The sequence below is a fragment of the Protomyctophum parallelum genome, assembly GCF_964188405.1.
Source record: "Protomyctophum parallelum genome assembly, chromosome: 16".
Lineage (NCBI taxonomy): Eukaryota > Metazoa > Chordata > Actinopteri > Myctophiformes > Myctophidae > Protomyctophum > Protomyctophum parallelum.
In genome coordinates this window covers 2,422,690-2,435,746 of record NC_139711.1, presented here as the reverse complement: position 1 = coordinate 2,435,746, position 13,057 = coordinate 2,422,690, and the positions used below count along the sequence as shown (strand labels likewise).

At 45.0% G+C, this 13,057-nt stretch overlaps 1 protein-coding gene across 1 annotated transcript in view; it reads left to right on the top strand.

The window, feature by feature from the left end:
• The window catches only part of abcb7 (ATP-binding cassette, sub-family B (MDR/TAP), member 7), a 68,968-nt gene that overhangs the window by 19,457 nt on the left and 36,454 nt on the right, over positions 1–13,057 (top strand). Inside the window, exons 5-8 of the mRNA XM_083785215.1 lie at positions 196–328; positions 7,134–7,402; positions 12,048–12,136; positions 12,431–12,518. Coding sequence (XP_083641341.1) covers positions 196–328; positions 7,134–7,402; positions 12,048–12,136; positions 12,431–12,518 — 579 coding nt within the window. The remainder of the gene's footprint in view (positions 1–195; positions 329–7,133; positions 7,403–12,047; positions 12,137–12,430; positions 12,519–13,057) is intronic.

Sequence of the window (13,057 nt, the reverse complement as noted above, 5' to 3'; positions counted from 1 at the left end):
AAGCTGTTTTGCAATAGGGGGGGCAGCAGCCTTGAGGGGTCCTTGGCACGTACACGTTTGGGAACCCCTGCTATTATGACACAGAAGACCGGGACCGAGCTGAAAATAAACACGCCGAGATCTGGCATTTGAAACGGTTAAACAGTGGTGTTACTCTGTTCCTCTCTCTCTCTCTCCCCCCCTCCCCCTCCCCAGATGACCAATGTGACCATACCCTTCATGTTTAAGTATGCGGTGGACGAGCTCAACCAGATGTCGGGACACATGCTGAACCTGAGTGACGCGCCAAGCACCGTGGCTACCATGGCAACGGCCGTGCTGATTGGCTGTGAGTCTGAGAGCGTTCGTTAGTAGGGGGGGGCTGGCAGGTGTGCCGTGCTCATCAGTGTGGGGGAGACCATGGGACTGTCTATTATCTACACCAGGCTGACCTTTTGTTTTTTTTTCTTTCATATCAACGCCACTCCTCTGAAACGGCCTGTTCTTCCCCTCGTCGTTGTTTGCATGGCGTTCCCCTCCCCCCCCTTCCTTCTGTGTCCTCCAGATGGTCCCCCTGGTGTATATATCGTGATAACTTGTGACTAGCCTCTGGCCTCACCTGTGCACTCTGGGGTGAGAGCCCTATAGCCGCTGGATGCATCTGTTCAGCTGCGGGGCAGAAATATTTTAATGTACTTTTAAGTGTCTTGTGAGTTGTGAGGATTGGAGTCTCGCATATACACACACACACACACACACACACACACACACACACACACACACACACACACACACACACACACACACGCAATTAGCCTTGGCCTAACACCGTCATGTGCTTGAAATAGCCGTAGCTTACGACACAACGCGCGATGTGACGCATCGTTGTAAACTTGTAGATTGGCTGTTTTTGTGACTATACTAGGGCTGCAACGATTCATCGATTGATCGTAATCAATTTGTCATAGGTGATTTCCCACTTAAGCATAGTTTTCCCAGTGTTAAGTGTAACTAAACTAAAGAGGAGTGATTCATCTCTCTCTTCCCTTACAATCTGATGATAGTTGCACAGCAGCGACTGCAAAGCAAAATATGACACATAATGATTATAGTATCAAGAAGAAAACATACTGTATGGCTTGAATATTTATTTTTAAATGACCTATTTGAGTTCAGAAGAGTACTGTTCCTTCTAGGCTGACACATGTGTAGCTATTCTTTAACCCATTCTGACCTGAGATCAGATTCTAAAAATGTCTATTACATCCTGACAGTTTCATTATTAACCCATTCTGACCTGAGATCAGATTCTAAAAGTGTCTTCGATTTTTCAAAAATAGCAGACCTACAAGCTCGTATCGCGCCACTCGGTGGCGCGATATGAGCTTGTAGATCTGCTATTTTTCAATAGCTAAAGCATAACATGATGCCAACACCAAAATGGGTGCCCGGTCAGAATGGGTTAATCGAATGTATGCAGTCAGAATAGGTCTAAAGACACCATGAGTTTCTTTAATTAATTTAAATTTTGTTTGTCTATGGGTTATTCATTTTTGAATTAATTATATTTTTTGTTAGTTAGAACCTAAAATATATTTTTAAGGTGATTGCTAAATAAGTGTCATAATCCGATTAATCGATTAATCGTTTAAATAATCGGCAGATGAATTGATTATGAAAATAATCGTTAGTTGTAGCCCGGCCTAGACTATACACTGTGTTAGGCATGTAACGATTCACTCAACTCACGATGCGATTCGTATCACGATATGAGGTCCACGATATTTTAGACAAAACATATTTTCCAGAAGAATTACTGTTTTTATTTTATTTTATATAATGTATCTAACCCCCCAAGCTTTTATCCCACATTTTTTATTTAACTACATTGCTAAATAAGTAGCATTACTTTTGACAGTGCAGAAACATTATTGCCTTCCTTGATGAGCATCAACGACCATCATCACCTGGGCACAGTCACAGACACACACAGCTCCCCTCTACAGTCACAGACACACACAGCTCCCCTCTACAGTCACAGACACACACAGCTCCCCTCTACAGTCACAGACACACACAGCTCCCTTCTACAGTCACAGACACACACAGCTCCCTTCTACAGTCACAGACACACACAGCTCCCTTCTACAGTCACAGACACACACAGCTCCCCTCTACAGTCACAGACACACACAGCTCCCCTCTACAGTCACAGACACACACAGCTCCCCTCTACAGTCACAGACACACAGCTCCCCTCTACAGTCACAGACACACACAGCTCCCCTCTACAGTCACAGACACACACAGCTCCCCTCTACAGTCACAGACACAGACACACACAGCTCCCCTCTACAGTCACAGACACACACAGCTCCCCTCTACAGTCACAGACACACACAGCTCCCCTCTACAGTCACAGTCACACAGCTCCCCTCTACAGTCACAGACACACACAGCTCCCCTCTACAGTCACAGTCACACAGCTCCCCTCTACAGTCACAGACACACACAGCTCCCCTCTACAGTCACAGACACACACAGCTCCCCTCTACAGTCACAGTCACACAGCTCCCCTCTACAGTCACAGACACACACAGCTCCCCTCTACAGTCACAGACACACACAGCTCCCCTCTACAGTCACAGACACACACAGCTCCCCTCTACAGTCACAGTCACACAGCTCCCCTCTACAGTCACAGACACACACAGCTCCCCTCTACAGTGCTCTACTACTGAAAGTGACTATAATTTCTCTCCAAAAGCACTTGAATATGATAGAATATGATTAAAGCTCACATTTCACATCACACTCCATAATTCACTAGCAAAAAATAAATATATATATGTATCTCTCTCAATAAATTGATTCACATCGTCGGGATTTATATCTATATATACGATATATCGTTACATGCCTACACTGTGTGCAACACCGGCATGGGCCTATGCTATTTCCTGAGAATTCTCACCTACAAACACACTAGGGTTAATGTGGTTAATGAATTTTGCAGCCGTTTTCTTTTTTAAAGCTTCGCTAGGCTTTGTTCATTTGGTACCTCCTCTCTGGCTCTTCTTGCCCATACCCCCCCCCCCCCCCCATCTCTCCCATACCGGAGGACTGTGGAAACACAAAGCTGGTCAGGGGTCAGCCGTATAGCTCGTCCCTGATCAGAGCGTTTCCACCGAGGCGCTGATGAGGGAGAGCAGAAATCATTCGAATAACATGAACGAGTCACTCGTAGTCGATGTGCGAGTCACTCTAGGCCTCGAGTGAGATCAACTTCAGATGCTCCGTACACTTGGCCCTGTAGCCACTTATTTTAATGAGTCCACTTAGGTCCTTGCACGCTAATATGGCCTGTGGTGTAATACTTGTGGCACACAAGAATGGAACTGCAGACTGGGTAGAATTTGAATTAGGAAGTATAGGAATGAAACGAGTTATCCCCTTCGTCATTTCTGAGACGCTTGCGACTCTCGTGGCGCGGGGTCTGTGTAGTGTCGTCGGGTGTAAATCGTCCTAAAAGGTAGTTCAGTGCTCATCCTACCTTGTCAGATGTGGACACGTTGTTTCATTAGACAAACCTATTTAACCCATTCTGACCGGGCACCCATTTTGGTGTCGGCATCATGTTATGCTTTAGCTATTGAAAAATAGCAGATCTACAAGCTCATATCGCGCCACCGAGTGGCGCGATACGAGCTTGTAGGTCTGCTATTTTTTGAAAAATCTAAGAACGACTGACATTTTTTAGAATCTGATCTCAGGTCAGAATGGGTTCGTCAGACCAGCGTGTGTCCAGCGGAAACCTCGTATGAATCTGATCTCAGGTCAGAATGGGTTAATCCATTCTGGGCGGGAACCCCTTTTTGGTGTTTTAAACATTATGTTATAATTTAGCTATTGAAAAAATAGCAGATCTACAAGCTCATAGCGCGCCACTCGGTGGCGCGCTATGAGCTTGTAGGTCTGCTTTTTTTGAAAAATCGTTAAAATGTGGCGCAAATCATTGAATATATATTTCAGAGCGAACATTTTTAACTAAAATATTTGCTTCTGGGGGGGGGGTCCCTGGAACTACATATTTTGAGATGGGGGGGTGGTCCGTGGCCCAATAGAGATAATTCTGGGGGTCCTTGACATGAAAAAGGTTGAGCACCACTGACATAGAAACATGGGTTTTTCAGAAAAAAGATTTCGAAGCATATTTTCTTTATCGACCTCAGTCCAAAATGGGTTAACCCATTTTAGGCGGGAACCCCTTTTGGTGTAAGCATTACGTTATGCTTTAGCTATTTAAAAATAGCAGATCTACAAGCTCATAGCGCGCCACCGAGTGGCGCGCTACGAGCTTGTAGGTCTGCTATTTTTGAAAAATCGAAGAGCGACTGACATAGAAGACATTTTTAGATTCTGATCTCAGGTCAGGAATGAAAACTGTCAGGATGTAAAAGACATTTTTAGAATCTGATCTCAGGTCAGAATGGGTTAACGCCACATTACAGACCCCATGGAGGGCCGCCAAGGATGGTGCTATTATTATCACCTGCCTTTGGCTTACCGACTATGACTAGCCATGCACTCTCTCTGCGAAGCCGCGGGACAGCCATGTCTCATTCAAACACTCCGCTGTTATTCATTCGTTATACCAGACATGATGCCCAGCCATCTGTTTGGAATATCGCTTCACATGAGAAAGGAGTCCGTTTTTAGAACGAGACTGACTTTTTAGATCCCCCCCGTCGAGCTGAAGTTCTCACGGTTGTTGAGTTGGCGCATTAAACAGGCTAATTTAAGATGACCTTTTTCTCTTCTTTTTAACTGAACTAATAAGGAGGTGACAGTGATGTAGGGTGTATTGTTTATTTGTTTACAACCTCCCTCTTCAATGCACACCTAATTACACGCACATCGACAGGTGCTAGTTTAAAAAAAAAAACATTTAGAGAGGTACACTCTTGACTTCATGGAAGAAAATCACTTTATTCGATACTTTATTTCGATCCTCTTTTTCAGGTCAGCTTGAAATTGAAAACTATACATCCACTCTCTTACCTTACCAGACCAGAAAGTCTAATGCTTAATTGATATCTGGTTGTACAACAGCGGAAATAACCGCTCACTGCGAAATGGGGACCAAATGTACAAAACCAAATGCTGTGGTTGAAATGAGGCTGGTTCATTGACAACTGGACTCATTTCTGTCTCCCCAGCACTCTTATTAAAACCTTCTCCTCCTCCCCCCCCCCCCCCTCTTGTATTCAGCACACACACACACACACACACACACACACACAGGTCTGTATTACTATACTTGTGAGGACATCAACATTTACAGTAGGAGTGCCATAAAAAAATAACGCTTTATGCGCTTGTAGATCCGCTATTTTAGTAGCATGTGTATGTGCAAATCAGGCATAACTCTATCCTTAATCCCTAAACCCAACTTCTAAATGTCTTATCCTAAACTTTTTTTCACCCCAATAAACATATCCCTAAACCAAAAATGTTCAACCATAAAGCAATTTTTCTTGTGAGGAATGGTCTTATATTTCTCAAATTGTGCTACACTATCTGGGGGTTCTCACAAATACAGTGCACACAGCTCCCCCCCCCCCCCCCCACCACCGGGCCTGCCATAGTAGCAGCAGCGAGGCTTCACACAGCTGTCCTGCTCTGTAATTAGTGCCACCTGGGGAGCTACCCGCCGCAGGGCTTGATTGGAGCACACGGTGGGAGAACGTGAACCGTCCGTCCCGCCGCCATCTTTTACTATAGCCTTCAATTAACCCATTGAGGCCTGCCGTCGAAAAAAAAAAAAAAAATCAGAAAAATCTCATGTTTCTATATCAGTGGTTCTTAAAGGACCACTTCACCACTTTTCAACCTACCTTCATATAATAGGTCCTCACTAATATTCATGGTAAAATGGCGCAATTTTTTCTACTCTGTCTGTGTCTCATAGGAGGGCTGTGGGCAGTTCAGAAACCGTCTTCCAGCGACATCATCAATAGGCAGATTATTTTTTTAAACAAGGTTTTTTTACAAAAATGTTTAGATTTTCATTATCGTGAGAACGATGGCTTCCATTTTCGCATTGCATTTTTTTCATGATTATTAGTGAGGACCTATTACATGAAGATAGGTTGAAAAGTGGTGAAGTGGTCCTTTAATATTTCATGTCAAGCACCCCAAAAGTTATATGTAATATGCCTCCGCCCCCCCCCCCCCATCAGAAAATGTGGTGTTCCAGGGACCCTCCAGAAGCAAAGATTTGAGTTAAAAACTGAAACTCTGAAAGAATATATATTCAAAGATTTGAGGCACATTTTCACGGTTTCTCAAAAATAGCAGACCTACGAGCTCGTAGCGCGCCACTCGGTGGCGCGCTATGAGCTTGTAGATCTGCTATTTTTCAATAGCTAAATTATAGCATAATGTTTAAAACACCAAAAGGGGTTAAGAGCGCTTGACTGGCCTCCTCGACCTCTCTCTCTCTGCGCCCTCGATACTCTATTACATCTAAAAAAAAAAAAAAAAAATCCCTTCTTTGTCAATGGCATTTAATGTTTGTGTTGCCACAAATGTCCGTCATATTTGAGGCACATATGACCTAATTTCTCCTTTCATCGTCAATGGCAAATATGAGACGGGAGGGGACAAGCGCTGTATATAGCAGGGGCCAGCGCCGCTCAAAAAGGCTTGATGAAATTAAATAATGCTCAGCTTCCAGTCGTGCTCTTTTTGAACCTTATTGCTTTTTTTTTAAGCAGGTCTTAAACCATCTCTCTCTCTCTTCGAAGCAGGTCTTAAACCATCTCTCTCTCTCTTCGAAGCAGGTCTTAAGCCATCTCTCTCTCTCTTCGAAGCAGGTCTTAAAGACTTAAACCATCTCTCTCTCTCTTCGAAGCAGGTCTTAAACCATCTCTCTCTCTTCTAAGCAGGTCTTAAACCATCTCTCTCTCTCTCTTCAAAGCAGGTCTTAAACCATCTCTCTCTTCGAAGCAGGTCTTAAACCATCTCTCTCTCTCTCTTCGAAGCAGGTCTTAAACCATCTCTCTCTCTCTCTCTCTCTTCTCTGTCAATCCCTTTCACACACTCTCTCAATCTCTCCATCTCTCCTGTGCCTCTTTCTTTCTCTCTCTCAGACGGTGTGTCGCGGGCATGCTCGGCCCTCTTCAACGAGCTGCGGAACGCCGTGTTCGGCAAGGTGGCGCAGAGCTCCATCCGCAGGATCGCCAAGAACGTGTTCCTCCACCTGCACAACCTGGACCTGGGCTTCCACCTGAGCAGGCAGACGGGCGCGCTGTCCAAGGCCATCGACCGCGGCACCCGAGGCATCTCCTTCGTCCTCAGCGCCCTGGTCTTCAACCTGGGACCCACTGTCTTCGAGATGGGCCTCGTCAGTGCCATCCTGGTGAGCAAAAAAAAAAACCCTGAGCTCTCATTGAATAATGCCTCTGTGTGGTTGCAGATTAACCCATTCTGACCTGAGATCAGATTCTAAAAATGTCTGTTTGTTTGAAAATGACAGTTTTCTGAAAAAGCTATGTTTCTATGTCAGTCGTTCTTCGATTTTTCAAAAATAGCAGACCTACAAGCTCGTAGCGCGACTTGAACTCTTGCTTCCTTCATGTCTGAGTGTCCAAGTTGCTCCTTTACACCTGACAGGGGGGAGCTTCCCTGGTTGGACGTAGCGCGTGGAAGGAACACGTTATTCCAACCAGTTCCTTTCCCCTCCATCAGGCGCCCCGGCTGGCCAGGGGGAGGCAGTTTAGTGACCAGGATTACTGCATGTTTTTTGTGAGGGTACCTACCCTAGGGGACACGGGGGGAAAAAAATACACAATATGTACATATGTGGATGACATAATCCAGTGGTTCCCAAAGTGGGGTCCGGGGACCCCCAGGGTTACCTGAGGGAGTTCCAGGGGGTCCCCAGCTACATGATACCATTATGGGTCTGTAACTCAGATAGTGTACAAATGGAACCAAATGGACCCGTTTGTACACTCTCAGAGTTAAAATAACATTGATTTTACTAAATAAATTGTGGGTCCCAGAGATATAAGAATGGCATTAAATGGGGGTCCGTATGCTAATGTATGTCAAACTGGGGGGGGGGGGGGGGGGGGTCCTTGAAATGAAACGGGTTGAGAATCACTGCTAGAGCCATAAACATCTTCTCTTATGAGGGTCCCTGGCATGTCTTTTCAAATGGGGGTCCGCGGGCTAATTAGTGTCAATTTGGGAGTCCTTGACATGAAAAGGTTTGGGAACCATACTGACATAATCAATTTGAGTTTCAAATGTATATATAGGACACATAAAACATTTGAAGTCGCTTTGTGTTTACCCTGGTGGACAATTGAAAGCGCCACACATCAAAATACAGCACATTCTCTCTGAAGCCACCAGGGGCCAATAATATGGTTAAAGACCAATGAATTCTGCGTATTGTATAGAATCTTGATTCTATACAATACGATTCATTCAGGTGGTATCGCATTATCCTGGAACGATTTGCCATCAGTCGGTCACGGTTCAGCGCAGTGTTGTTTTCGTCGACTAAAACTAAGACGAAAAATGTTCGTCGACTACCTTTTTCCACTGAAGAAAACTGAATGGAAATTAAATGAAAACTGTGCTATAATGACTAAAACTACGACTAAATATACTGACAATTTCGTCAACAAATAAAAACTAGACTAAAATGTTAGGAAGGGACTAGTGGACAAGAGATCCAGTATAAGTCATTTTACACTTGGCTGCATGCTGAAAATAGCCGATCTACGTTGTGAGCTTGTAGATCGGCTATTTTCAGCAAGTGTAAAAACAGTCCCTACGACGGCATCGATGCCCACCAAAATGCATTTTAGTCGACTAAATCAACTGTAGATTTAGTCGACTAAAATCTCATGACATTTAGTCGACTAAAACTAGACTAACACTAACACATTCCAGGTGACTAAAATTTGACTAAAACTAAATGAAAACTATTCAAAAGACTATGACTAAAACTAAAATCAAAATTTGCTGCCAAAAACAACACTGGTTCAAAGCGTCACAAAATTGACTAAAACACAGATTTGCCAGCCGAGTAGTACCAATCCTGTTTGGCTCGTGTTCCCCTCACCATGATGCGTTTTGTCTTCAGAGCAGATTGTGTGGAAAACGAGTAGAGGGACGGTCGTGGTCTCATTTGCATCTTAACCCATTCTGACCTGAGATCAGATTCATACGAGGTTTCCGCCGGGCACACACTGGTCTGATGAACCCATTCTGACCTGAGATCAGATTCTAAAAAATGTCAGTCGTTCTTCGATTTTTCAAAAATAGCAGACCTACAAGCTCGTATCGCGCCACTCGGTGGCGCGATATGAGCTTGTAGATCTGCTATTTTTAAATAGCTAAAGCATGACGTGATGCCGACACCAAAATGGGTGCCCGGTCAGAATGGGCTAAATAGAAAGCCCAATGCCAGAGAAGTTTTTGGTGGCAGCGTGGAAACCATTAGCGCCATTGATGAATCCCACAGCTTGGGTAGCAGCTTAACCCATTCTGGGCGGGAACCCCGTTTTGTTGTTAGCATTATGTTATGCTTTAGCTATTGAAAAATAGCAGATCTACAAGCTCATAGCGCGCCACTCGAGTGGCGCGCTTGCGCGCTTGTAGGTCTGCTATTTTTTAAAAGTCGTGAAAATGTGGCGCAAACCTTTGAATATATATTTCGGAGCGATTTTAACTAAAATATTGACTTCTGGGCGGGGGTCCCTGGAACACCATATTTTGAGATGGGGGTCCGTGGCCCAATAGAGATGATTCTGGGGGTCCCAAGGTTGAGCACCACTGACATAGAAACATGGGTTTTTCAGAAAAATGTTAGGAGAAATGTTAGGGGGAAAAAAAAGGCTTCAAGCCTTTTTTTTTTTTTAATCTGATCTCGGGTCAGAATGAAAACTGTCAGGATGTAGAAGACATTTTTAGAATCTGATCTCAGGTCAGAATGGGTTAATGTATTCCTGTCTGTGTACTGGTGGTGGTACTGGTTGAGCCCTGAACAGATGCCCTCCTCCTTGGCGGCGGGAAGCAGGATTCGTGGATCCTCTGGCTTGCTGCTAGTATCCTACTTAGGACCGTAATAATGTCAGCCTCACGGTAATGAGGTCAGAGCCCATTGCCCAAATAGCTAAAGCATTAGCGCGATTAGTTCTTGTATTTTCCCCTCCATTTGTGACACTCAATTTGATGGTGAAATGGGTGAAAGGAGAGAATGTGCTGTTGTAATACCGTGTGACACCGATCTCAGGTCCCTGATCAGATGTTAATGGCTTGACGTTTCTCCTCCACCCCACCCCCCAAAAAAAAAACCCTACAGGAGATTTACAGTACCATTTTCTTTGTTCTATCTTTGCCCTCGTTTAGTATTCCATATCCTATAAATTATGCATGAGTTTGATCGTCCACAGAGAACAGAACATCCACCAAATGCACTGTGACCAAAACAAACAAGCATTTGGAGAAAGAAAAAAAAAACCCATTCAACAGTGCCACGAAAAAGTAGCTTGTAGATCTGCTGATCTATGTAAATCAGGGGTGCCCGGCACACATTTTTTGACGTAATAGTTTAAATATGTAATGTACCTGAGGGGGCTTTGGAATATAGCGGAGCTGTCATTACCCATTCTGACCTGAGATCAGATTCATATGAGGTTTCCGCTGGACACACACTGGTCTGATTAACCCATTCTGACCTGAGATCAGATTCTAAAAATGTCGTTCTTCGATTTTTTTCAAAAATAGCAGACCTACAAGCTCGTATCGCGCCACTCGGTGGCGCGATATGAGCTTGTAGATCAGAATGGGTTAAGACAAATGGAAGAAATGGAATAAGTAGGGGTTTTTTTTATTTAATTTGTAATGCTACCAACCTTTTTGTGCACAGCAACACTCTTTAATACTGTCCAATACATACTTAGATGGGAAATTATGAAATTATTTAAATAGACACTAGTGCTTTCTAAGGTGTGATTTGGGAACCTAAAATGAATATCAACATCCTAATACTGTCCAATAATTAGATAGGGAGGGGGGTGAAATTATGACCGGCACTTTCTGCTGTCAAAATATGACCCCCCCTGTCAAAAGACACTTTCTGTTTGAAATACACTCATGCTTTCTAAGGTGTGATTTGGGGCCCTAAACATGAATACAAAATCAATATCAACATCTTAAAATGAAAATGTATGCCAAAAAAAAATTTTTTTTCCTTCTTTTTTTTAATGAAATATTCTTTAAGGGCATGTCGTGTGATCTACCTGCACAGCCTTTGTGATCTACCTTTTGGGCACCCCTGGTGTAAATGCACCATGTCTCTGTCTGTCTGTACTGTACGTGTGTGCGGCTGTAATGCACGTAACTCGAGAACCGTTCGCCCCAGCGACTTCAGATTCGACACGCGCGTCCCACACCCCCGCGGGAAGTGCAGTGCCCGTTGTTGAGTCGGTCGGACCCACGGTTGTCCAGAACCGCCACAAAAGGCCACTTTCCCCGGGCGCCGTGCAGGGCCCCCACCCCCAGAATCCATATATGGAGCTGGCCTGTTCTGACATCACAACACTCCATATTTGGGCATGCCTGACACAGAACTCCATCTCTATAGGGATAGAACTCCCCATATATGGGCATAAAAAGGGACACAGGCAGTTGGGTGCAACGGGTACTCCATATATGGAGCTGGCCTATTCTGACACCATTCTGACATCTGCATATAGACTCCATATTTGGGCATGCCTGACAAAGAACTCCATATATGGGCATAAAAGGGACACAGACCTAATAACGGGGTGGGGCATGCATTTCCAACTTGCATCGTTCCAAGTAGGCCCAGTGCCCAACGGGCACCGCTCTAGTTTTTGTAATTTGGAAATATTTGGAACACGCCCGAAATAGGGTTGAAAGATGGTTAAGCTATATACGTGATATAGAATATATATAAAATTATAATATAATTATGACTATATATATTAATATAATATATTGTTTTCTCTCTCTCTCTACAGTATTATAAATGTGGTGGACATTTTGCGGCCGTGGCCGTGGGAACGTTATCGGCATATACGGCCTTCACCATCCTGATCACTCAATGGAGGTAGGAACATTGACTCACCGTGGCTTCTTTCCACGGGTTAAGGCTCATACATAGTCTGGATTTTCGGTGGTGGGGTGACCACCGAACTACAACATGACGTCACGAGCCGCGGTGAAGAGCAAACCACCGCCACCGCTCCAGCCCTTCTCTCAGTTTTTTTACTCACCACCGCTCAACGTTATTTCAGCTCCGGTGGTCACCTCACCACCGAAAATCCAGACTATGAACAGGCCTTTAGCAGCTTTCTCTTTGTGTATTATGTGTCGTCATGTGACCGGCCTCCGTCTTGCACAGGACTCGTTTCCGGGTGGAGATGAACAAAGCAGACAACGAGGCGGGGAACGCAGCCATCGACTCCCTCCTCAACTATGAGACCGTTAAGGTGAGACCAGCTTGTAACCCATGCCACCCTGCTCCTCCCCCCCCCACGCCACCCTGCTCCTCCCCCCCCCCCCCCCACGCCACCCTGCTCCTCCCCCCCCCACGCCACCCTGCTCCTCTCACCCCTCTCCTGCACCTCCTCTTACCCTCGTCACCATCACAGTTGTGTGATTGTCTCCACCAGGCCGAAGGCATGGGGGGAGAGTATGTTTTGCACAACGTCCGTCCGTCCGTGTGTGTGTGTCCGTCCATCCGTGTGTCCGTGAGCAGCTAATCTCGGCCACCGTTAACCCGGTCGATGCCAAATTTTGCACACACACTCCCTCGATGCCAACGATGAACCTCTGCCCCAAACTTTCCAGAACGGCCTGTTATAGCGCCACCAGGAGGCTGCTTTGTGCAAAACAAGTTTTTGCACAGTACACCTACAGATTTTGTCCAAACATCACGCAAATTGGTACACAGTCTCTCTAGAGCCATTCAACGAAACCGGTCTTTCACATTTCTCACACTCCATCCTGATTGGTTAAGATTGGCTTC